Below are 26,762 nucleotides of genomic sequence, written 5' to 3' on the forward strand. Positions count from 1 at the left end.
CCTTAAAAAACAAGAAAAAAGATGAAAAGCTACACTAAGTGGTGGTCCCTTATTTGTCTATCTTGAGCCCCCCACCGCTTTACGGAGCCACATCAGTTGGCTTCTAGTCAAACAGCTTGGATGCGCTGACATCAACCATGACCCAGTCTTATCAGTTGTAAACCTAAATTCACTGCCCTCAGTGAATTTATAAGTCATTAATTATAGATGGTTACAGAATATAAATAATTCAAAGTACAAAGGGGAATTATCCTGTTTTTCATGTTAAAACTGACCCGAAGTGTCTAATCGATAATTGTTTTGCTATTCGAGGAGTTTTACAATAATTGATTCAAACAAAGGATCAATTTTCAAAATTGACCAAACTTCCGGGAGGTGGATATGAATAATCCTTCCCACAGGTATGTGTATGCATATATATATGTATGTGTATATATATTATGTATAAATACATATATATATGTATGAATATATGTATAAATGTATGTATGTATATATATCCCTATTGTTGACTTTGTGATAATAGGCGTGTTTTATTGTACAATTAATTTTACTTGAGAGACAAGTAGGATAAGAAATTTAAAAGATGATCCAAGTGCTAAGCACTACGACTTCTTCGTATCCCTCCATAATCCAATTGCTCTACACCACTAGTATGCTGCTTGACTGGATTTGACATTTATGTAATAATTATCTCTTTTTTCCCAATAAAGTTTACGTTCTCATAACAATTAATCACATAGGGTGAAAAAAAATAAGAAATCGAACAGTTCGTTGTTACATGTCGGAACTCATCTAGAGATCTGTATGCCTTGCAAAAGATGATATGTCTTTTACTTTAAACTTTAGATTTTACTTTTCCGAAGAGTCAAGTTTGTTTACTTTAGTCTTTACTTTATGGAAGGGTCAAGAGTCAAGTTTGAAGAGTCATTTGTATTTTCAAATGTCCGAAAGGTCACTTATTACTTGTATAAATAGGTTTGCTCATAAATGAAAAGGATCAGAATTCCATTCCGATCAAAAATCTTTTGTTGTATCTATAGCATGGCTTTCTAAAGTTCCTAGTTCCAATCCTAATCCAACAAGGTAGGCATGGTCCTTGCAACCTAGATGTCCCATTAAAGTCCTTTGAGCATTGTAAGTCCATAAGAGAGATATGGTAGTTAGGCTCGAGAAAGTTTGGGGAATATGTAGGGGAGTTTGGTATCAGAGCCAGACCTTTGTTGTGATTAGGGGAGAAAACATATTTCATCCTTTCAAAAGCCAAAGCAATTTCATGAATATCATCCATGAATACACCTATTTGACAACTATGATGCATGGTATAGGTATATTCGCAATAATATTTTTCACGGTCAACATTATTGTGCTTATGAAGACTGTAATGAAGAAGATTGTTCTATGTTAATAGATATGTACCAAAGTGAGATTGATAGTTTTTCTGAATTTCTACATGCTTGGTCTTATGCTATTGTTAATCGTCAGGTCAAGAGATGACAGTTTGGGATATATTACTCTTTACTTTATGACCTTTGTTGTGATATGTCTTTGTGAAACAAGAAGGATTTGGTGAAGTTACACCACCAAAATAGAAAGAAGTTGGCCAATTTCTAATGGGAATAACACCAAAACCTAGACTTACCTTATCAATGGTAGAGATTATGGCATAAGATGATGGCAGAAATTATAGCAAAGATTATGGCATAAATCATGCCCAAGACTTGTGCATTAATTGTGTATATATACTTACCTAGAATAGAATATCAGTAATTAGGACATTAGCTGTAATTAGCTATGTATAGATGACTACCTAAAATAGATTGTACAAAAATTCTTATTTAAGGGAAATGATGAAGTAAAAGGCATTCAGCCAATTTACTCAAAAATTGTCATGGTACCAGAGCTAGTCTCTTGAATCCATAGCTGGATATTTGAATCATTTGGTTAGTTTTCTGGGTTGATTAATTTCTAATCAACATTTTGGCTTTGAGATTTTTTGGTCAATCAATTTTGTGATTTCAAAATTGCATTGAATTTTTTTTTCTTTCTCATTTTTTAAGAATGTCTATTGAGAATTCTTTTGGAAGCTCCCCTACAGAGACTTCGGCTATCAAATTTACAGGAAAGAATTATGCGGCCTGGGAATTTCAATTCGGAATGTTTCTGAAAGGGAAGGAGCTTTGTGGTCACATTGATGGGACTTCTCCTGCTCCCAAAAATGAGAAAGAACTTGGTCAATGGGAGGCAAAGGATGCTAGAATTATTTCTTGGATTTTAGCCTCCGTTGAAGCCCATATGGTGAACAATTTGCGTTCATTTGGTACAGCTAGGGAGATGTGGGGTTTTCTGCAATGCATATATCATCAAAATAATACTGCACGACGATTTCAGCTTGAACATGAGATTAGTACCTTCAGTCAAGGTAATCTCTCTATTGAGCAATATTATTCTGGATTTATTAACTTATGGAGCGAATATACTGGTCTTATCTACTCTAAGGTACCTAAGGAGGTTACTCGGGGTGGATTGCTGAATAGAAATCCGGTTCCTTCTTTGGATGTTTGTCTTGGTGAATTATTACGGGAAGAACAGCGATTGGCTACACAATCTGTTCTAAGTGCATCTGGAGGGACATCAGAAGTTGTCAATGTTGCTTATGCTGCACAAGGGAGGAATAAAGGAAAGGGATCAATGCAGTGCTACAGCTGCAAGGAGCTTGGACATATTGCTCGCAACTGTGGTAAGAAATTTTGTAATTTCTGTAAACAGAATGGACATATTATCAAGGACTGTCCTACACGACCAGAAAACAGGCGAGCTCAAGCTTTTCACGTTGCAGTTCCAGATCCTACTGTTATTGGTCCTACACTTACAACCACAAGCACCAATCAGGCTGTTATTACTCCAGAAATGGTCCAACAGATGATTCTCACAGCATTTTCTGCCCTTGGGCTTCAGGGCCAAGGTAAGACAATCTCTTCTACTTGGTTTGTTGATTCTGGAGCATCCAATCATATGACCGGCTCTACTGATTCGTTACAGAATTTGCAGCAGTATACTGGTAGACAAAATATACAGATTGCTAATGGTAGTAATCTTCCAATTACAGCCATTGGTGATCTTGGACATTCTTTTCGTCATGTTTTTGTCGCTCCTAAGTTGTCTACTAGTTTAATTTCTGTTGGTCAGTTGGTGGATGATAACTGTACTGTCAACTTCTCTCATGATGGTTGTCGTGTGCAGGATCAGATGTCGGGGAAGGTGATCGCAAGGGGGCCTAAAGTGGGAAGATTATTTCCGTTGCAATTTGCTATTCCTAAACCTTTATCTTTAGCTTCTATGATTGTTGAAAATAAGGCTGACGTTTGGCATAGGCGATTAGGTCATCCAAATAATGTGATATTATCTAATTTGATGAAGCGTGGTCTTCTTGAACAAAAAGATCAGTGTTCTACTCATGCATTGTCTCTTGATTGTTCTGCTTGTAAGTTAGGAAAGAGCAAAACTTTACTTTTTCCTACTTATGGTAGTCGTGCTAATGCATGTTTTGAGATAATACACAATGATGTTTGGGGCATTACTCCTGTCATTTCACATGCGCATTATAGATATTTTGTGACGTTCATTGATGACTATAGTCGGTTCACATGGATATATTTTTTGCGCACCAAAGCTGAGGTATTTACTGTTTTTCAAACTTTTGTGGCTTATATTGAGACATAATTTTCCACAACTATTAAGATTTTCCGATCTGATAATGGTGGCGAATATGTGTCACATAACTTTCAAGCCTTCTTGCAACATAAAGGCATTCTCTCTCAGCGATCATGTCCTTCTACGCCCCAACAGAATGGGGTGGCTGAGCGTAAAAACCGTCACTTGTTGGATATTGTTCGAACATTACTCTTACAGTCTACAGTGCCGTCTAAATTTTGGGTTGAAGCTTTGACAACTGCAGTATATTTGATTAATCGTCTGCCTTCTCAACAATTGGGTTTTGACTCTCCTTATTATCGCCTTTTTGGTGTCCATCCTGATTATCACATGTTACACCCATTTGGCTGTGTTTGTTTTGTTCACTTGCCACCTCATGAGCGTCACAAGCTTACAGCCCAATCAGTTCGGTGTGCTTTTATGGGTTATAGCACTACTCAGAAAGGATTTTTATGCTATGATGTTGTTGCTAATCGTTTCCATGTTTCTAGAAATGTAATTTTCTTTGAGCATGAGTACTATTTTCAGCAGCATGTTTTACCTTTCAAGCGTGTCCTTCTTCCTAGCTTTGATGATATCTCGCCACCAATTGAGCGTTTTAAACCCGGCATTGTCTATCAACGACGCAGGGCTCCATCATCTCAAATCCTTCCCGACCCAGAACCAATACCTGCTCCAGTGGTTCTTCGAGGATCTTCTCGTATCCGTCAACCTCCTGCTAGGTATGGCTTCTCTGCTACTTTAGCTAATACTGCAGTTCCTACCTCTTATTCTCAAGCAACTAAGCATGCATGTTGGGTAAAAGCTATGCAAGAATTTCATGCTCTCCAGGAGAACCATACTTGGGATATTGTTCCATGTCCTAGTGGTGTTAAGCTCATTGGTTGTAAGTGGATTTATTCCATTAAGCTACGGTCTGATGGCTCACTTGATCGATATAAAGCGAGGGTGGTGACACTTGGTAATAAACAAGAATATGGAATAAATTATGAGGAGACATTTGCCCCCGTCGCAAAGATGACAACAGTACGCCTTGTTCTAGCTATTGCTGCTTCTAAGGGCTGGTCATTGCGACAAATGGATGTTAAGGATTCCTTTTTGCATGGGGATTTTAAAGAAGAAATTTATATGACTCCACCATCAGGATTATTTTTTACACCTTCATTTGATGTTTGTAAGTTGAAATGATCACTCTATGGTTTGAAATAGCTCCACATGCTTGGTTTGATAAATTTCGTTCTACGCTTATTAATTTGTCATTTGTCCAAAGCCAGTATGACTCCTCTTTGTTTCTTTGCAAGACACCTAAAGGAATTGTCCTGCTTCTGGTATATGTTGATGATATTGTTATTACAGGGACTGCTACTGACTTGATTTCTAAGCTTCAAGACCATCTTCAAACTTCTTTTCATATGAAGGACTTGGGTCCTTTACAGTATTTTTTAGGTCTTGAGGTGCGTTCCACCTCCGCTGGTATCTTCTTACACCAGCATAAATACATTCAAGAGTTAATTGCTTTGGCTGGCCTTCAAGATGGTCGTTCAGTTGATATTCCCTTGGAGGTGAATGTTAAATATCGTCATGATGAGGGTGCTTTTCTATCTGATCCTTCTTTATATAGACAATTGGTAGGCAGCCTCAATTATCTGACTATTACTCGGCCTGATATTTCTTTTGCTGTTCAACAAGTCAGTCAATTTATGCAAGCCCCTAGGCACCTTCATCTCGCCGCTGTTCATCGCATTGTTCGCTATTTGAAAGGCACTTCTGCCCGAGGCCTTTTCTTTCAAATCGACTCTCCTATTCGTCTGGTTGCATACAGTGATGCTGATTGGGCTGGTTGTTCTGATACTAGACGTTCCATTACCGGTTGGTGCATGTTTATTGGTAACTCTCTCGTTTCTTGGAAAAGCAAGAAGCAAGATCGGGTGTCTAAGTCTTCTACTGAGTTTGAGTATCAGGCCATGTCCTCTGCATATTCTGAAATTGTTTGGCTTCGTGGATTGTTGGGTGTACTTGGGTTTCCTCAAATTGAGCCTACTCCGCTCCATGCAGATAACACTAGTGCTATTCAAATTGCTGCTAACCCAGTATTTCATGAGCGTACCAAGCACATTGAAGTAGATTGTCACTCTATTCGTGAAGCATATGATGCTCATGTCATCTCTCTTCCGCATATCACCACTGCTCTCCAAACTGCTGATGTGTTTACTAAGGCTCTTTCCAAACCTAGACATCATTTTCTTGTTGACAAATTGATGCTGATGCTAGCTGATCAACCAACATCAATTTGAGGGGGGATATCAATGGTAGAGATTATGGCATAAGATGATGGCAGAAATTGTGGCAAAGATTATGGCATAAATCATGCCCACGATTTGTTCATTAATTGTGTATATATAGTTACCTAAAATAGAATATCAGTAATTAGGACATTAGCTGTAATTAGCTATGTATAGATGATTACCTAAAATAGATTGTACAGAAATTCTTATTTAAGGGAAATGATCATGAAGTAAAAGGCATTCAGCCAATTTACTCAAAAGTTTGACACCAAAAAGCTTGGGAGTTAGAGCAAAAGAAAGCTAAGGAACTTGGTTCTTGAAGTGCAACCTTGTGAACCCATCTTTGGAAGGTAAAGCAGTTTTGAACTCTTGTAAAAGCTTATAGCAATTGAGTAGAAATGTTGATTTTGATGTTGTAAGATGCTAATAAGGGTTAATGATGGTTTATATATCACTTTTGTGGGTTTCTGTGGAGGATTTGGTGATTTCTATGGTGGTTTGAGAAAATTCCAGAATTGAGATTTCTTATGGTTCAGTTCTGCCCGTTTCTATTTGAGTATGTTAGAGACCGAATTAGCCTTAGCTCAAAACATGAAAGTTGTAGGGAATGATGTTTTATAGTTTCCTGTAAAATTTCAACTCAATCGGAGCAACGTAACCTATGAAAAAACTGAAATATCCTGACTACCATAGGAGTAAAGTCAGTGGACAGTTTTGACAGTGCACCAAGTTGGTCGTATTTATTCACCTTGATACATACTGAACTAGCATTTAGTCAAAACATGAAAATTGTAGTGCTATCTCTTAGCTTTCAACGCCCCTGGAATCACCTCAATCGGATTTCGGTAGCTTGAGTTATTATCGTTTACGCATAATGCGGTTAACTAGCCCGAATGTGAGATTTTGGTTCTGTAATCCGGACTTTTGACTTAGATACACTATGAACTGGGCTGAGTTGTCTTCATCAAAGTTGTAGGCCTTTGTCTTACCTTCGAAACGGTATAAATTTCACCCCAATCCGATAAGCGTAGCTTTGGTTGTGCTCGTTACGCTAAGTGACGGCAAATCTGTCTTTTGTTTTATAACTTAAACTTCATTTCCGGACATTTTTCTAGTTTGATTTCGTACTTGTATGACTTTGAGCCTATTGAACGGCTATTGAAATGAGATAATTTTGTGTATGACTTTGGGGCTTTTTTGTGATTGAGTTGAAATGTGATTTGTAATGTCTTGTAGGATGGAAAATAAGGAATTTAAGGGGAAGTGCTGTCCAATCTTTAAAAACGTTTAATCGCTGTGAGTTTGGGTTAATTCTTGGTAGAATGAAGAGCTTGGACTTAATCGAGGAAAACTGTCTATGATGGATGAGAATTAAGAGCCGTGGTTGGTGAGTGACCCAAACTATTTCCAATGCTCCTTATGAACTGTTTCTTGCATTATTTACTCGATTGCATATCATGTGTGCTTGCATGTGAATTCATGACATGATTTGGCTCCAATGAGTTCTTGAGAAGTCTTGTGCTGAACACTAACGTCTCCACCACTCTTTACTTGGAGCAAGTGGCTCCCTATCACTGTTTCACTGTTACTGAATCAATTTGAGCGTTGGATGTTTAAGTACAATGATTTCACTGGTTCACGAGAGCAATAAACGTACATTGGATTACTAATTCATGACATCATTGAAATGAACTATTGAGAAACTGATTTGATGACTGCTTTTACTGGTTATTCGCTGAGTTTCTAGCTCACCCCCAAATGTTTTCTTCTCCCCACAAGGCTGAGGCAAAGGAAGCGCTTGTATTACGTTATTTGTGGGACTGGATGACATATATCTTGTACAGTTTAGATTTGGATTCATTTTGTGTAATAGTTGGGCTAGTGTGACTGTTCGGAATTGAAGTGGATGTATGTGTACGTTCCACGCTTAGAATTAGTTTCCGCTTCGCTTATGATATGTAACTCTTGGAGAATTTGATGTATTATTTGAGTTGTACCTTGTAATTTATTTGAGAACTGTAGTGAGTGAGTGAGTCCCGACGAGAGTTGGGTAGGCGGTCCGCCAAACCCTTTGATACGCCTTAGGGGGTGGTGGGCTGTCACAGCCAACTCCAAGAAGTTACAAGCATTCCAATTCTAAAAATCCTTGCAAAAACAAATTAACATTTACACGGCCAAGTAAAGTTACCAGCTTTTTGTCCAACTCCTCCAACTCCATCCTCTGGAAAACCTTCCATGGCATTTGAAAATCCATTCCTCTGTACCATGGGTTCCTATAAGTTGCAGGTCATAAGTTACAGTCTGTTCAATAATGTCCTCTGCAAACTACACAATAAGCAGCACTTGACAAGATATGACTCGAAGAAAGAAAGCTGAAAGGCACCAAATATCCATCTATTTTTTATTCCAGGAGTTACAAATATAAAATACTCACTTTTTTTCTATATTTCCATTGGACATTGACATCATGATCATCTTGCTGTTGCTTTAAGTAAGTATCAGAGTGAGCAATTGCTGCAACTTTTTCTGGATTTATCCCCACAGTTCTCTTATGTTGCTCAGCTAGATGCTTCTGTTTAGCTTCATTTTCAATACGCCTTTGATATTCCAAAGTTTCTTCTAGCTTTCTCTCCTGAGCTTCAAGTTCAATTCTACGCCTGACTTCCTCTTCCTCTTGTTCTAAGGTGTCACCATTTCCAGCATTCACTATCTCAGCCTGTATATCTTCTCCCTCGTGTGCGACTGGATATGAGCTGCAACAAAACCTTACTAGTATTTATAAAACAAAGATCAACTTCAGATCATTCACATTAACATGCTCAAAGACTAGAAAACAAACATACATTTCTTTAGTAGTCTCTGAGGAAAGCATATGTAGCTCACTGCCGCTATTAGCCTGAAAAGGAATAAATTGCCAACCATAAATGCTCCAGCTGAGCAATAAACTACCAACTAGGAAGGCGGTAACACAAAGGGATATCTCAACACGAAATTCGAACCTTTGAATCCTTGCTCTTTTTCTTATCCTTTGTTTTCTCATGCATATGACGAGCATTATCACTTCCTCCGCTGCTGCCATTCTTAGAATCAAGAGCAAGTTCTGCCAAAAATGCTTCTCTGGCGGCATCAGATTTCTCTGTGGCATCTTTCTCCGCAAGATCCTCCAAGTGAGCCTGGAAAAAGGGAACATAAAGAAAGACAACAAGACAAAGCCATCAAAATTAAAAAGTGAGCAAAAGCATAAGATGAGTCAACTAGAAGGTAAGAAAGTCCAAAACAAACCCGCATATATGACTTCACTAGGGGTACTAAGATTGCCTGGTAATCAAAAGCAGGTGCAGGCTCAAGTTTAGCTTCCAACTGCTGCATCGCAGCTATTACTCGCATAATTCTTGCATCAATTTTACTGAGCTGCATTTACAGAAAGTAAGGATAAGTAGCATAGTAGTACAATTCACATGTAGGAAAAGGATCAATCAATGATTAAAGCACGAACCTCAACAGACACACGTTCTTTTTGTCTAGATATCGCAACTTCTACACAGGAGTCAACCTGATGCAGATAATCCCTCGTTCTCCCACTTTTTTTATTTTTTTTTGCCGGATACGATAGACCTGAAGAGACTCAAGGGGAAACCAGTGGGGACTGAACCACCACCGGTCCAAACGAGAGCACTACGCACCCATTTGGAACCACTTTTAAAGTGGCTGGCCACATATAGTGGTAGATGGTGGAAAGCAAGGTTCGAATTCTTGACCTTTCATCCCACTAAGCCTTACGAGCCTTACTTGACTAAGCACTTACTTTAGTTTTGAACCGAGAAGAACTGTAAGGAAAACAAACAACTTATTTGTGCCAACAACAATGCCCTTTGTTACCATTTCTGCAAGGTTTGTACAACAAACTCATCAAGGGATGTGCAATATGATTCGTGCAATGTCTGACGTTTTGGTTACTTCCAAGTTGCATTCTGGATTTGATGCTTATATCAAATGGTTGGTTTTGAACTCATTTCCTGAGCAGTTGCAATGAAAGCACCTTAATGGTCAAATCAAAATTTCTCTTTTTTCAGCTCATTGTTTTCCATGTACATTGGAGTACAGATCCAAACTAAAAATTGGTACGGTATATAAATAGGATACATTGTGAAGAAGGATCAATTGTTGCCATGAAAAAGTTAAAATTTGGATCAATGCAACATATAACTGAAACTGAAGTTCTTCCACATCTCTAACAATCAGAACATCTTCAACCTTCAGATTTCCTTTTCTTATTCGATTTTTTTTGCTCAGGATGTTCTAATGATCCAGAAGAGACATCAGCTCTATGTTCTTTTCCTGAATCTTGGAGGGAATGGTCAATCGACCTACCGGCTCATCCACATGTCTTCTCAATGGACTCTTTGATGCATCCCCGGACCCAGAACTTCTGTTTCTTGGAGTACGTATAGAGGAAGTATAGCCACTCATAGCCCCTAAACTTCTTGTCCTTGTACTTTGCGTAGGAGTTGTATAACGATGCACTGAACTTGTCAAGGAAGCAGCAGACCTTTGCACCATTTGTTTAATGGCTAACCCACCAGATTTCAGTTCACTGGGCTCCGGATAATGCAGTAGAGAAACGCGCCGTGAGATCTTCCCAGCTGTTACCACATATAAGTCATATTCAAGTGTAGCGTCATTGAAAACAATAACAGCATCGAGCTACATTTCATTCACACGAAAATCTGGAGTGAGATCTTTGATTCTTTAGCTTTAAATAAACCATTTGAGCAAAACCATAATTGGATTTGTTGTTTTAGTTTTACATGATTCTGCTAGCAATACCTATTTCGTCAAACGTCACAGAAACTTTTGCATGCAACAAGGCCCGTGATATTATAAATCCATAGAGTAATTTAGGACATGCCTTTGTTAATATAGACTCAAACTCAACATCTTAAATAGGTAACCGGAATAGGTTTCTCTATCTTCACTTTCCCTGTTTCAACAACTCAAATAACTCATAACTTGCTTTGACTGTAATATTTTTTTGGCCAACCAATGTTCAACTTAGAACCTACTCCCATTATGGGAGCTTGATGGATATTTCTCCAGAAACTTCTCTCCTAAAAGAGCTGCATTTGGATATAAAAAGCATGCACTTTACAATGATTGTCAATTTATTATTTTTCTCAGATAAAATAAAAATGCCACTCGTGACTCAACCAATAACAACAATAATAGTAGCCATTGCATGTTAAATATGCAGATAATTACCGATTCTGGACTCTGATGTTGATGACAGGAATACAGTCGCTTCTGGCTCCTGTGACTTGAAACTTACCACTTCATACGATTTTCCTATGACAATATTGACATAAAACAATGCCATCCATCATCATCGTTGACATAATCTTGGATTTCAACAAATTTAGAAACCACTTTTGCACAAAACCATCAAATGCAGGAGACAATGGAATAACATAGAAGTGATCAGTGACATAGCAGTACCAGATGAACCCTCAAAACTACCCAGATATCCATCATGGTGAAGCATCAAAGACACTTGCTGTCCAGTCAAATCAGGAGCCTGGAACACCCAAAAGCATGATAATGTAACACGTAAAACAAACAACAACAGCACTAACAAAATTTAGGGTTCATATTACTAGACTGACTTCTCTTCTGCAATAACCAGCAATCACCATCAAATTCACCAAATTATGAATGGTAAAGCATCCTCTATTGTACAATCTTTCAAAATTTTCAAATTTTACTCGAATTGATTAAAGTCAAGAAAGATTAACAAAATATTAACTGAAAATTAATTTCTAAAACTTGATCGTTTTCAATTAATTGCGCATTAACAAAAATTAATGATCTCTCAACTGGAAAATCCCGCATAAATGGAGCTAAAAGTATGAGAAAACTAATGAAAATGATAAGCGAAAGCAGAAATAAAAGTAATTGGATTAAAAAAAAGGTTACTTGATTAACGGGCCATTGAATCAGCCAGAGCTCCTTTGAATCGTTCAAATTGAGTTCAATAAGAGGGTCCTTTTTCACTTCTTAAAATTCTTCTGGAGCTCTATACATCGCGAGTTCTTCGCTGCTACTCCCCTCCATCGGTTTTTAGGGTTTTATAGGCGGAGTTTTAGTACAGAACTGGAAGTGACGCAGGTTAACGGGTTTTAGTACAGAACAGGAATCCTAATCGTATCCTATCCTATCCTAAATCCTAAACTACATAAAGCCGCAAATCCTCATCTACAGTCAATTGTCCTGGTTTCCGTGTAATTCGGGTGCTGATTTTGGACTTTTGTTTTTTCCCTGGTTGTGGAGTTAATATCTTATAGTATTGCTGTCCTCATTTCTGATTTTATCATCATTTACATTTCGATTATGCCCTCTTATCTTGGTTTCTTTGTAATTAATATCCCAATTTTGTACTTTGTGGTCTTTGGCTGTCATGTCTTTAGAGGTATGAATCGGAATCGAAATCGGTAATTCGAAATATTGAAATCGGAATTTTTCGAAATTTTGGTATCAAAATTTTCGACCAATTTCGATTTCGAATTCACCAACTTCGAATTCCAATTCGTTCCGAATTCAATTCGAAATTCAGTAAATTTCGATTTCACCGAATTCATAAATATAAAATTATTATTATTATTATTATTATATAAATGTTATATTACATATATATAAAAATACACATATGAGAATGAATTTGAAATCGAAATAGGAATTCCAAATCACCAAATTCAATAATATAAAAATTATTATTATAATATAAATGTTATATTATATATATAATAATATTATATATATATGAAAAACATATTTGAAATCCAAATAGGAATTCTGAATTCCGAATTCCGATTTCGAATTATGAATTCGAAATCCGAATTTCCGATTTGAAAAATCCCGTTACCGAATTCGATCCGATTTCTTCTAATTTGAAATCAGATATTCTAATTTCCATTCCTAATTGCTGAATTCAAAATTCCGAATTCAATTCGAATTCGATCGATAAATCGATATTTTTCGATTTTGCACACCCCTACATGCCTCTGCCTTTGTTTCCCTCGAAAAATCTACAATATACATGTATTGGTTGTGTCCGTTTTTATAATAGGATATGAATTTTATGCAAAATTTGAGTCTATAATCTAGATATATTAACTGTCTCCGTTTTTAGTTTTTCATATATGAATTTTCTGCAAAATGTATATATGAATTTTTTGCATGACATAAATGCATGCACAAAAAATTTGCATCTCTAGAAATATTCATTTTCTCACCAAAATAAATATATGGACAAAAATTCCTTGTTTGCCCAATAAATTATAAATCAATTGTGCTCCTTTGTATTACCTTATATTCATATAAAAATCCGAGTTGAACAGTTTTTGTTAATTATATTTAATTATTAGCTTATAGCTTTTACATTTTAAGACTGAGTGACATAAAATAAATATAGCAAATACAAAGTGATAATTAGTTAGATATATGTCTATAAATAAATAAAAATATTTGTTTTACAAAAAATGCTTGCCAGTAAAAGTGATCATTAATTACATTCTCGTTCTAAAAAATGTAAGATAATTTCCCTGCATTTCAAAAATGTTACTTTCACGATATTTGTTTTCAGCGTTGCTTTTATTCTCTATAAAAATGATAATTAATCGGATATTTGCTTGAAAAAATATAGGATAGTTTCCCTCTATTTCAAAAATGTTACTTTGATAATATTCCTTAATTAATAAATTATTACCATGGCATGTGTCCTTTCTATAGAATTGTGTATTCACAATTTTCTATTTTCTTTAACCGTCTCTCTTTTTTTTTTTTTTGAAAGAAAACCTCCATTCATTGCAAATCGTCGAGGGCAGCATCTGTAACAATCTTGGGGAAGTTTACAAACCATACCCTGCTTCCCTTAAGAGATAACGACAATTTTGACATGATGTGGGCAAGAACATTGTTAGTCCTCCTCACATAACTAACCTTGACAAAATCAAAAGAATTCAGCATAGATCTGATGCCATGAATTAAATTACCTATCAATGACAAATCGGGTCATTGCTGTTAATCCTTTGAACAATATTTAAAGCATCCCCTTTGAGCAAAAAAATGTGTGATTCCAAAGTCTCTTGCAAACTCCAAAGCACTGAGAAATGCCAAGCATTCCACATGTTCTGCATTGTGAGCTCCATTGACCCGTGCAGCCATTACAACCTCCACTTGACCTAAGCGATTCCTGACGACCACACCAACTCCAACTGCTTCTTCAGAGAAGGCTCCATCCATATTAATTTTCAGATAACTCTCATCTGGTGCAACCCATTTGGTAGTCTACATCTGTCGTCGTGTTCCTTTCTTGTTGTGGATATTCCAATACTCATGCAAGAAAGCCTGAGCATATTCACCCACTTGTGTTGCATCCCGATCCTTGCCTGCGAATAATGCCTGGTTTCTGCTTTTCCAAATCATCCACATGGTTACCACAATGAGTTCTGCTATTTCTTTTCTTGAACCTTCAAAAATAGTCAAACCAGTCCTTAAAGTTTGATGCAGCATGCTTGCAAATTGCTTTCAGCATCCCCATTCTCGACCAGACTTCTTGAGCAAAAACACAATAAAAAAATATATGCTCATCGGTCTCTTGATCATAGCCACACCAATTGCAGCTCAGTACACCTTTCTTAAGCCTATCTGATAAATTCTGCCTCGTTGGCAAAATACCAGAGCATGCTCGCCATACAAAGATTCTGACCTTTGGAGGGATGTTCAAGTTCCAAATTTTAAGCCAGAAAGACTTCTCATTACTGCTGGATAATGCCCCCTCCCCACCTTGTTCCAACCTCTGCAAGGTCCTTGCTAAATGGTACGCTGACCGTACGTCAAAATTCCCATTTTTATTATAATACCATACTAACTCATCCTTAGCCCACCATGGGGAGAGAGGAATTTTCTGAATAATTTGTACCTCATAACTCAAGAATAGAGCGTAAAGCAAGTCCAGCCTTCAACCACCAGAATGGGCGTCAATTAAGTCACATACTCTAGTGTCTGGCCACAGAGTTTTTGAGCATTGTGACACTCGGAAGGATGGAGGATAGGGTAACCAAGGATCATCCCAGATCTTTATATTTGAACCATCACCCACTCGCCATACCATGCCTCTTTGTAGTAAGCTTCTTCCTTCTAATAAACTCCTCCATAGATAAGACGGATTACTCCCTAATTTGGCATTCAAGAAATCTGTCTTAGCAAAATATTTGTATTAATATCCCAACTTTGTATTTTGTGGTCTTTGGCTGTCATGCCTCTAGGGGTGTGAATCGGAATCAAAATCGGTAATTCAGAACATTGAAATCGGAATTTTTCAAAATTTTGGTATCAAAATTTTCGACCAATTTCAATTTTGAATTCACCAACTCCGAATTCAAATTCGTTTCGAATTCAATTCGGAATTCGGTAAATTTCGATTTCACTAAATTCATGAATATAAAATTATTATTATTATTATGAATATTTCGGAACGGCATGGTATGGCGAAATTCGAAAGGCTTGAAAAGTAAGTTTGAGAAGTAGGTATTTGGAAGAGGAGTTTTTGGGATAAATTGGGTAAAGAGATTGAAGAAGTATTTTTCTGGATATATTGTGAGAATCTTCTTGACATGAATATAGGCTGCTTTTTGGTCAATTCTGATCTCAATTTCATGAATGACCAATTTTGCCAATGAAGGTTCAACCTGTATCTCTTGTTTAGTAGTCTGCCTTTCTTCATTTTTTTGTTTGAGCAGAGGGACAGTCAATCCTCTACGGAAAATATAAAGGCTGAATGTGTTGTTTTTGTTCGAATATTTCGAACATCACCTTTCTTGGAATATTGATTGGAGATTTGACCAGATTTGTTTGAGGAAATATTTCTTGTATCTAAGACTGTCTTCTTGACCTATTGAAGATCCATGTCTCTTCTGTTTATCCCTTGTATTTGCTGGAAAACCATGTTCCTTCTGTATAAGTTTCCACCTTGAGGTTTGGGTACTCAATATTAAGTACCTCTAGCTTATTAGGCTGCAATTGTTTGTATGTTATGAAAGAATATATAGAAATTTAGGAATTTCTTTATTATTTGTAGAATTCTCTTTTGAGTTTTTCAAAGAAATAAGTTTGTTATTATCAGACAAGTTTGAAATAGATGATTGTGAAAATTCAGTAGTACTTTGGCTTTTGACAATCTGAATTTTTTCTTTAGAAGAAATAATCTTTGTTTCTGAATTTCTAATAGCCATTGGTTTGACAAGCGTTTGGGAAGGAATTTTATCTTCAGCAATTTCTGCTTGAAGATTTTTACAATTTATTGGTTTGGCACTAGGTTGAGTTTTGGTCAAAACATTTATTGTGGAATATCCTATGTCTATAGAATCTCCTACGTCTTTCTCAAGATTGGTAGTATTATCAGGACTATTCATTGGTTGATCGGATGCCGGAAGTTTTGGAATTCCTGAAAAATCTTGGTTTGATAAATCTATTGGGTTTAATCAATCTATGGGAGAATCTGATAGATCTATTAGCTTGTTTTTTAGGAATTTTGTGGATCTGGTAGGTTTATAGATCCTGGTGTGGATATATTTGAAAATGATTTTGGTGGATCTATTGATTCTGTTGGGAGTTTATGAAGGGATCCTTGGATAGGAATTGTTTGAGACAGACCTTTGGATAGATCTAAGGGTTTTAACTTAGTTTAGACTGAATCTACAAGATCTGGTATGCAATCCTGAGTTTTTAAAGTTTTTGATATAGAGGATGCAGGTTTTGATACAGTTTGATCTAGATCTACGGAGTCTAATGTAGATCTATGAACATTTGTATTTTCAGGCATAATTTTTTATGCTATTTGAACTGGTTTTATGAATTCTGGTGTAGACTCCTGAGACTCATACCAGTCAAAGAAATGAATATTTTGTTTTATTTTTCTTAAAAATTCATAAAAGTTGTGTTGCATATTTTTTCGGGTTTCACCCTGGTATTTTTCAAAAAATTGTTTTCTTTTAATTTGATTGTGGTTTGCAAAGAATTCAGATCTTAGTTTTTGTTTATCAATTTCAAATTTAGGGAGTTTGTTTTCAAATCTTTTTTGAATAAGGATTGATTGCTCAATTCGAGCAATTCTAGTTTGAAGATCCTCCATTTGTTTATTGTTTAAGGAAGACTTGAGAAGGCTAGAGTTTGTTTAATAAGAAGTCATGAGTAGAGGAAAGTAAATAAATAAAAAAAAAACAATTTTCCTGAAATTAATCGACCTTATAATCCTCTTCCCTTTAGCACAGAATCCTTCAGGATCCATGGAGGATAAACTATTTTTCTTAAACCATTATAATAAAGATAGTGAGGACGCTATAAGAATAAATCTAATCCTTTGAGAAAGATTGACTATACATGACGACCATATTTCCATCATAATAAAGATAGTGATGAGGCTACAAGAATAGATCTAACCTTTTAAGAAAGATTAACTACGCATGACGACTATATTTTCAAACAAAAATAATATCAGCAGTATAAACCTATGAAACCAGATCTGAATCTCTGAACACTTCACTGTCCTAGATCTCGGACCACAGGAACCTCAACATCGCTACAGGACTTATTGCTAAATCCCATGGCCTTACTGTCTGGACCAAAGGTTGGCAATTACAGGCTCCATGTCCATTAGTCCATAAATAGATACTATTAATATTATAATAAGTTTGAATACATTAGATAGTAATCACGAAGTTAACCAGTCTCATTAGACAGGTCTAAACTTGTAGATCTACACTAGCAACATCATAAATAAAGAAATATGGTAATCATGAAGTCAAGCAATCTCATCAGACAAATCTAAACTTGTAGATCTACACTAGCAACATTATAATTAGCAAAGAAGGATAGCCATCACCCACTTCCCCCTCTGGCTCTGATACCAGACGGGTCGAGAGGTTAGCCTCTTAAACCAGGAAAGTAGATAAAATAATTAAAACTTATCACTTTTCCCTTAAAATTAAGTGATAAGTTATTCACTTATCACTTAATGTGATACACACTCAAATGTATCAAATCTAGTACTTAACGATTTAAAAAATTAATTGATTCGTACTTCAGATTTTAAAATTTAGACTTCAGTTTTTAGATTTCAATTCTATCAAATGCACTCTTATGGCTAGTTTGAGAGATGAGATTTGATAGGAAAAGAAAAGAAACTGGAAGGAAGGAATATTTTTCTTTCATTTGCGAGTTTACTCACGACAAAAAACAAAGGATTTGGTCTTATTTGAAGGGATTCAGTGTTTGAATCCCACTGTCGATTCCCTCCAGTGTTTGAATTCTACTGTCAATGTGAGAGTTGTATTATTGGATGATTTGTAAGAATTTTTGTAAACGATATATGGTTCTAGAGGTATGCCCAAATGGAGTTGGTCTGATTTGGAGAGATTCAGTTTTTGAATCTCGCTGTTGATGTGAAAACTGTGTTATTGGGCGATTTGTGAGAACTTTTGTAAGTGATATATGGTTCCGGAGCTATGCCCAAAAATATTTAAAAAAAGTGATAGTTCATATACAAATGTCTCGGATGCATGTCCTGACCTATGGTGATAATCGGAATCAAATTCATTCAAACATTTTTTTTTCTACCAAAAAAATGGGTAGTTCATAAAATTTACGATACCACAACATGACGATAGTAGCTCTCCATTATTGTGAAATTTTTTTTAACAGTTTTGCTTTTTTACCAATTTGATTGAGACAAAAAATTATCTCGTGAGTAAATCACAGCCACGCATTTTAAAAGATGAAAATTTGAGCCAATCTGGACCCTTAATCTTTGCTAACTCGCAATGGCAATGGTCCTCATGCTCAACAGCTTCCACTGTAAAGGACTCCATAAACTATTACTTACTAACGAACTAGGAGAGATAAATCGCGCTTTGCATGGTGGAGTACAAAATGTGAATGCCCATGAAGGATTAAAATTATGTAAATAGTAGTTGGGATTGCTGATAAGTAATTTTAGATTGGAATTAATATTGGAGTTATATGTATTGATTAACAACAGAAAATTGTGGGAGAAATGTAACAAGATAATTTGGTAACCGAGCTATTTGTTTTGTTTTAGGAAACGATTACTAATATATTAAAGGTGAAATGTATGATGCCATGGATACATGATTTCTATTCCGTTGATTCCGAAAATTAAAACAGCAAGGGATGTATGGGATTGGGGTATGTATTTCTCCTTGTTGAAGACCATGATCATCAACAAATTTGTTCCAGTTTTTGTGAAATCTGTTCTCGGTCTTTCCAATGATATGGGTTTTAGTTCCACTTGTGAGGACCATAGTTGGGGTTCTTGATTCATGTAATCTCGGATGAGCATCCTTGGGAATTTCCTGCAAAAAAAGAAATCTGTGTAATAAAGATAAACAAAGAAGGAGTGGATTAGAAAACCATGAATTTGTTTAACAGGAGAACGTGCACACTATTGTGTACTTAGCATAAGACGAAAAAATTTGGTAAAAAGCATCTAATGCCATAAGATCATGAGAAAAGAATCGATTGATTGATGAGGTGACCAAAGTTGCACCCGGTTGGCTTTTGATATTTTTTGTAATGAAAGGAAAGGATGTGTGAGTGCATATATAACTTAGGAATATAGTATAAGAGCAATAGAACTGCAGTTCCCTCATGAAATGAACAATTCATAAGGGATCATTGGCAAGTGCAAGTCCAGCTTGTCCAGATTTGTAGATGATTGGTCAAGAAAGTCAGTGCATCATTTATGAAATTGCCCCTTCTTCGTAAGAAAAGCATATCATTTAGGTCAATATAGTTGTGCTTGCAAATAATTTTCCATTCTCCTTCAAAACAATGATCTGTGATTTTCAAACTCCATTCGGCAAGGCCATGTTTAACTGTAATGGTCTATCCCTTTGCAAAGTTATTATAACGAAACATTTCCACAGGAATTTTCTGCGAACATAAGACATCGGTAAATATATAATAAAGGTAATCTAAGAGCTAGCACCAGTTATTAAGAACACCTGTTTCTCCATATCTGTGCAGAAGAGTACCTAGCATCAAGGCTGTCTATTCAATATTCGGGTAATCTTTGGTGGCTCTATGGAAAAAAGAAAAACAATAAGATTTTCATGTATTTTATAACGCTGTTGTAATCAGGAAAGGATACTTGCCTTGGGGTATGAATGCCTCTGAAGAAATAAGGATGATATTTTGCAACCATTGTTTAACCGATGCAAGCGAAAATAACGATGGTTCACCCATGTAGGCAAATACCATGGGGAAAGCCTCTGCAAAATTTTTTTCGACATAGTATACTATTTTTCCCTCTTGGTTATTAACATCGGTTGCTGCGTGGATCTTATTATGATCAAACGTGCGAAGATAAAACTTGACCTTGTTGGCAACTCGAACTAACTCCCATCTTTTAAACAGATTTTTTGTCCCATTCATTTCTACTGCTAAATATTTATGGGGAAAGGTTAGGAAGAAATGCTAAGTAGAAAACTTTGGAGAAGTTTTCTATTGTAAAAAGAGTAGTGTCTAAATTTTTTGTTTAGATATATTCGCAGCGAAGTTGCACATTTGGCCGCCTTGTTGTGTAGAAAAAGTATGAAAGAATGAGGAGCAGTTGGAAGGAAAAGAGAACATAAACAATGCGCGAACAAATATGAGTACCAATGCGACTGTGTAGCATTTTTAAACAATAAGTAAAGATAGCGAGAGAGAGAGAGAGCCATTTAATATAAATGTGCTACTCTTGGTTGAAATTCTTGAATGTAGGTGGACGTTGGATGCAGCATTGACTGAAATGCAATTGTGCATTAATGAATATATTTGTTGTGTTTGCATTAATTGGAATTGATCATCGAGACGTTAAAAGTTGTCAATCTATGGGTAGAAGTCATCCGATTGTTCATATTATATATAATGAATTGTAGCAGATAATTTAATGACTAATAAGGGATAGCAATACTTCTAAGACATTTGTTCAGACGGTTGATAAAGCTAATGCTTCAAAAAGGTGGGTTATAAGTTCGAGATATAGTTTCAAAAGCTGCAACATAGTCGATGCTTTAAGCATTAACAAAATACACAGACATCTGGATTCATAGTCAGAAAACAAAGGAACGAAAACTCAATCAATTTTTCTTTGCCTTTTTGTTGATGTTTGCCTTCTCATCTTTGGATGTACCTTCATTTGCATCTTCAGATTGTTCAAATTTTGTATCAAGACAAATTCGCACCTTTAATGAAGAAACTTGGTTTTCTAAACAACAATTTATTGAGAATCATCAGCGAACGAAATAAATTGAGTATTCATAGCTGTAACAGTTTTTTTTAATACATACAAACCTGGTGCTGCAACTGTTGGGACAGTATTGCCAATTTCCTGAGAAATAGTCTGGACATTAGGATCTGCAGACCTGTTAGCAGATTCTTCAGTGCTGGCATCCTTAAAATAGTAGACAATAGTAGCTGATGACCTCCTCCATCTCTGGTAGTTGCTGGCTTTAACTGTATTATGAACATCTTTGATTGAAGTTCTTCATGGACTTTTTCCAGTGGCAATTCTGAATTCTATGTATAAAAGCAATAAAAATGTCATTGATGTTTTCAAAATTTCTTTAAGACTTTTTATGGATACCTATCAAACCTCTTTGTGATAATTCATTGCTTCAAGTGCAGTAAATGTGAGCAAACTTTTAGCTAAGTCACTAAACACGGATGCAGTGAGTGTGTCAGTGTGGTCAGTGAGGTCTATATCAAAACGACACCTGCATGTAATAAAGCCTGAGTTAGGATTAGAGAATACGTTGATTTTGAGTAACACCTGGTAATTTGACACAAAGTAATGAATTGCATGTTGAGATTGCCTTCCTGGGAGAAGCTTGTTGTTTCTCATTATAGTGATTGCAAGTATATATAGTTCCAAAGTTTGCTACAGTCATGCGTTGGCATTTTACGCAACCCATGTAATAATATTTTTGAACAATGTGCTGGAAAGAAACCTTTGCCTTAACCCATGAAACCTAGAAATATCGAAAATCAAAGAGACGAGTTATTTTTTGCTGCCTACTGAAAAAGGGGAAAAATTAAAAAGGATACAAATGTAAGCCTTCCGTGTTGGAACAACATGAATGATAGAAATAATTTTCTGTTGTGATTGGTGAAATAGCTGAGGACTTTGTTTAGCATGCATGCTATCCTAAAGAAGCCCCATAAAGCTGTTTTCATTTCTCGCAGCCCTGTGGAAAATCATAAACGTAAGTGGTAATACCAAATACTAAGTAATGGCATGTGAGAAGAACTGGAAAAAATCTTAGGAAGAAAGGGGAAAAAACCAATGCTTTAGATAATTAGCTTCTCTGACAAGTGGATTGACAAGAATAACCGAGTCATTCTTGGCTGACAAAGCAATTCCTAGCAGACAAAGATAGTCAGACAAAGTATTAATACGGGGCAGTTGAGCATAAAATATATCTAAGCACCATTGTACATAACAACATTGAGTCTGCGACATATTAAAACATGATGCTTATCTTTTAGCTCAGTGATAGATTTTCCTTAATTTTCAATGAACTCATTCCAGATAGACAACAGAATAGGAGTCATTCTATGCAATATCAAGAACAGAAAAATGCCTGTTACTTTTATAATAGCGATGTAATTGTCAATTGTTTCATGATTCATAATGCAGCAAAGAAAGAACCAGAAAAGACTTTACTCTTCCTTCACATGCCAAAATTTTTGCACCAGTGATTCACTTGAATCTTTATGGACTGGAATAACCGACGATGCATGAATGACTATTCCAATGACATCTATATTAAGCAAAACAAGCAAGATAACTCAGATACGATTTTTTTCTTCATATAAGATCAATAGAAAATATACTATAGATTGTGTTCTATATTGACCAACAGTTTCATGTTTCAAGTCTGCGTAAGGAGCCAGGTCTTTATAAGCCGTGAAATCAAAGTGGAATGGCAACACACTTGAGTCAGCTTCATCAATTTCGTCTACAACAGTTTTGGTGCTTATAATCCACTGGAGCTTAGGTCCATCAAGCTGGAACCTTTCAGCAGTAGCCCTGACTTCAGCATTTGAGATGCGATATTTTTTCTAAAGCTTGAGCTTACCCATTTTCTGTATGGCATAGTCAAAAAGTACTCCCTGGATTTTTGACCCCTGAAAAAATAAGTTTCATAGAAAAAAGGCTATTTTATGGATATTGAGTACAAATTAATAAAGTTGTTAATAACTATAAAAGATACATAGCATTATAGAAAAATAGATTTTGACAACAAGCTTTCAAAAGTAATATAAGCATACTTTTGAGTCAACAAAAATGAACTTTTGCCATTTTGTTGGAGTGGAGAGGGCAGAGCCAACATTCAATTTTTCTTGGACTGTTACTATAGCTGTCCAAGATTTTATTCCACGCTTTATGTTTTCAATGAACAAAACATCACCCATTCTGCACCAAAGATGTACGAAAGTCCATAAGGTCATGGCAGAACAAAAAAAAAGTTAGAGATAAAGATACAAGTCTGATAAAAATTGCCACTAAGTTCAGAAAAGACGTGCATAAATCTACCCAGGTGGCAATACCTTAGTATAGATAGTCATTTAGCAGCTAATTCAAGGATTTCACGATAGACAACATTCATTGTTTTAGATTCAAGCACAATATTAGCATCATAAAATGTTGGTGGCATTATGAGGACCTTAACTGCACTAGCCATTTTAGAGCGAGACAAAGCAACGTATAACTGTCCGTGTGAGAACACGGGTTCATGTTGATAAATACCAACCCGATCTAATGTCTGGCCCTGCGACTTATTGATGGCCATGGCAAAACACAGCTTCACTGGAAACTGTGTGCGTTTAAATGGAATGCCATTTTTTTCATTATCAGATGTTTGAAGAGGAATTCTAGACAGGATCACTCTCTTGCCTTGATGTTGGCCTACTGCAATTTTTGCACAAAGGGCATGTTGTCTAAGCTGTTTGCAAATAAGCCTTATTCCATTGCACAATCCCTCTGTGGGATTTAGGTTCTTAAGGAGAATGATTGGACAGTTTTCCTTTAAGACTAATTGGGGGGCAACCCTTTTGGATTCAAAGAATTCAGGAAATCTTAATGATATCCCTGATCCTTTTCATTGAGAGTCTTGTCTGTACTCATGAAAACAAAAGCTTGTCCAGGGAATCAATCAATGAGCACATCATTGATATCATCAACACAGGAATTCTTTGGTGTAAGGATACACCTACTGATCATTGCATATGGATCTATTGAATAAGCATGCAGGTCTGAAAAGGCGAAGCCTATCAATCTAAGTAAATAAGAATCTGGGTAGATATATATGTATATACTCAGCATATCAAAATGTGAATCATGTAAACTAAGATTGCGAAATCTGTACTGACTTGTCGATGATATATCTTTATTATCAAATTGAATTAATATGTCTTTACGCAAAGATATTTTCCCTTCCTCATCTTCTGGCTCGTGTCCCTCTCCTACTCTCAAAAGAAACCTCGAGTATTGGTGATTTGAAATAGCTCGCATATTCTCTGATAAAGTTATTTTTTGAAAAGTTCTCCATAGAGGTGAATGAACAAAGCTAGCCTCAATCTGTTGGTCCTTTGAACCATTTGGTATAACATGCAAGGTTTGATGGAAATCACCTCCAAAAACCATGATCTTACCTCCAAAAGGTTTATCAGAATCCATGACATTCTTTAGTAGCAAGTCAAATGCCTCAATAGTATCTTTTTTAGTCATGGACGCTTCATGCCAGAGAATTAGTTTAGCAAGCATGATCAGTCTTGCAATAGAGCTTTGTTTGCTAATTTGACAAATTTTGTTTGCGGAAACATCTAAGGGAATTTTAAATCGTGAGTAGGCAGTCTGTCCTCCTGGAACAATAGAAGCAACCACACTAGATGAAACAACAGTTATCGCTATGTGGCCACTAGACCTAAGCGTTGCAAGAAAGGAATGATAAAGGAATGTTTTTCCTATTCCACCAGGCCCATCAACAAAAAAACTTCCACTTCCTGAGGAAAGAACTTCAGGCATAATAACATCAAAGGCAGTCTCTGTCTTTTCTTTGACTGTAATTTTTTTTGGCCAACCAAGGTTCAACTTAGAACCTACTACAATTATGGGAACTTGATGGATATTTCTCCAGAAACTTCTCTCCTAAAAGAGCTGCATTTGGATATAAAAAGCATGCACTTTACAATGATTGTCAATTTATTATTTTTCTTAGATAAAATAAAAACGTCACTCGTGACTCAACCAATAACAATAATAATAGTAGCCATTACATGTTAAATACGCAGATAATTACAGATTCTGGACTCTGATGTTGATGACAGGAATACAGTCGCTTCTAACTCCTGTGACTCGAAACTTACCACTTCATACGATTTTCCTATGACAATATTGACATAAAACAATGCCATCCATCATCATCGTTGACATAATCTTGGATTTTAACAAATTTAGAAACCACTTTTACACAAAACCATCAAATGCAGGAAACAATGGAATAACATAGAAGTGATAAGTGACATAACAGTAATAGATGAACCCTCAAAACTACCCAGATGTCCATCATGGTGAAGCTTCAAAGACACTTGCTGTCCAATCAAATCAGGAGCCTGGAACACCCAAAAGCATGATAATGTAAAACATAAAACAAACAACAATTTCAGTTATAACAAACAATAATTTTAGTTATAACAAAACGATGAGTACATGTAATAAAGTATGATAAAGTTTAGTCGAGCTAGATCAAGTGCGATAAAGTACACACTTGCCTATGAGCGATAATTCAAGTACCTAGCAATTTCTAACAACAATGAATATGTAACACGCAGTTAGAACTGTAAGGCCTGGTGCAACCCAATGAGTACAAACAATTTCACAATGATGCACAAAGATATATCAAATTTAAGCACAATAAAGAAAACTTAATTAAAGAGAAAAGATAAGAAATGCAAACCAAATATCAATCCAATAGCCTCTTCAATAGATGGCGATGCTAACCAAGATGTACAAGTGAAGGCTCACTCCTTCCTCACCCCAAACACACTTTGGTTGAGCCAAGGAGTTTTACAACAATTCTAGTTAACCCTCAACAGCCTACACTTGAAAGATCACTCACCCAATTAAGAACTATTTTATACAAATGAGGCAACCTTCACCAAGGTTTTACCACTTCAAGTGATAGGTTCACCTTCACCAAGGTTTTACTCCTCCTAGAGAATAACCTTCACTTGAGCAACCTCACAACCCAACTTCCCCAACCCCTTATACAACCAACAAAGAATCTTTCTACTCAAAAATCTCACTTGTAAGCTGTATTTTGTGTTGGCAAAAGTCTTGTGTCTTCTTGTGCTTTGGGGTGTTTATAGAAGGTGAGAAATGGCTCCAAAAGGCTCTCCAACGGTCAAATATTAAATGCTGTCAAAACTAGCCGTTGGCCTGTCGGACGTCCGAACCACCTGTCGAACGTCCGAACCCTGCGTCCAAACCACCTGTCGGACGTCCGAACCATGCGTCCGAACGTCGTCAGAGAGTCATCAAATCTTTGCGAAATTTCTCGGACGTCCGACGATCGATGTGCGTCCGATGCGTGCGTCCGATCCTTCCGGACGTCCGATGCTTCCTCACGAGCGTCCGACAGAGTT

General features: G+C 36.3%; 4 protein-coding genes and 1 pseudogene across 4 annotated transcripts; 2 read left to right on the top strand and 3 right to left on the bottom strand.

Annotated features, from left to right (window-relative positions):
• The first annotated feature begins 2,061 nt into the window (after positions 1-2,061).
• Positions 2,062-3,492, top strand: LOC113769433. Its single transcript, XM_027313878.1, has 4 exons — positions 2,062-2,244; positions 2,327-2,422; positions 2,500-2,965; positions 3,244-3,492. The coding sequence occupies exons 1-4, from the start codon at positions 2,062-2,064 to the stop codon at positions 3,279-3,281; spliced, it is 783 nt and encodes a 260-aa protein (XP_027169679.1). The 3' UTR covers positions 3,282-3,492.
• Positions 3,493-5,126: 1,634 nt separating this feature from the next.
• LOC113769434 (uncharacterized mitochondrial protein AtMg00810-like) lies at positions 5,127-6,008 on the top strand. The gene has a single exon (XM_027313879.1). The coding sequence runs from the start codon at positions 5,127-5,129 to the stop codon at positions 6,006-6,008; it is 882 nt and encodes a 293-aa protein (XP_027169680.1).
• A 9-nt stretch (positions 6,009-6,017) lies between these two features.
• Positions 6,018-9,572, bottom strand: LOC113769435. Its single transcript, XM_027313881.1, has 7 exons — positions 9,496-9,572; positions 9,282-9,410; positions 8,999-9,172; positions 8,843-8,895; positions 8,434-8,752; positions 8,188-8,272; positions 6,018-6,121 (listed from the first exon to the last, which is right to left on the bottom strand). Exons 2-7 carry the CDS (start codon positions 9,384-9,386, stop codon positions 6,018-6,020), a joined length of 840 nt encoding a protein of 279 aa, XP_027169682.1. The 5' UTR covers positions 9,387-9,410; positions 9,496-9,572.
• A 471-nt stretch (positions 9,573-10,043) lies between these two features.
• LOC113768494 lies at positions 10,044-12,230 on the bottom strand (annotated as a pseudogene).
• Positions 12,231-24,267: 12,037 nt separating this feature from the next.
• On the bottom strand, positions 24,268-25,143 carry LOC113769436 (ATP-dependent DNA helicase PIF1-like). The gene has a single exon (XM_027313882.1). It carries the CDS (start codon positions 25,141-25,143, stop codon positions 24,268-24,270), a length of 876 nt encoding a protein of 291 aa, XP_027169683.1.
• Positions 25,144-26,762: the final 1,619 nt, after the last annotated feature.

The sequence above is a fragment of the Coffea eugenioides genome, chromosome 4, assembly GCF_003713205.1.
Source record: "Coffea eugenioides isolate CCC68of chromosome 4, Ceug_1.0, whole genome shotgun sequence".
In the NCBI taxonomy this organism is placed as follows: domain Eukaryota; kingdom Viridiplantae; phylum Streptophyta; class Magnoliopsida; order Gentianales; family Rubiaceae; genus Coffea; species Coffea eugenioides.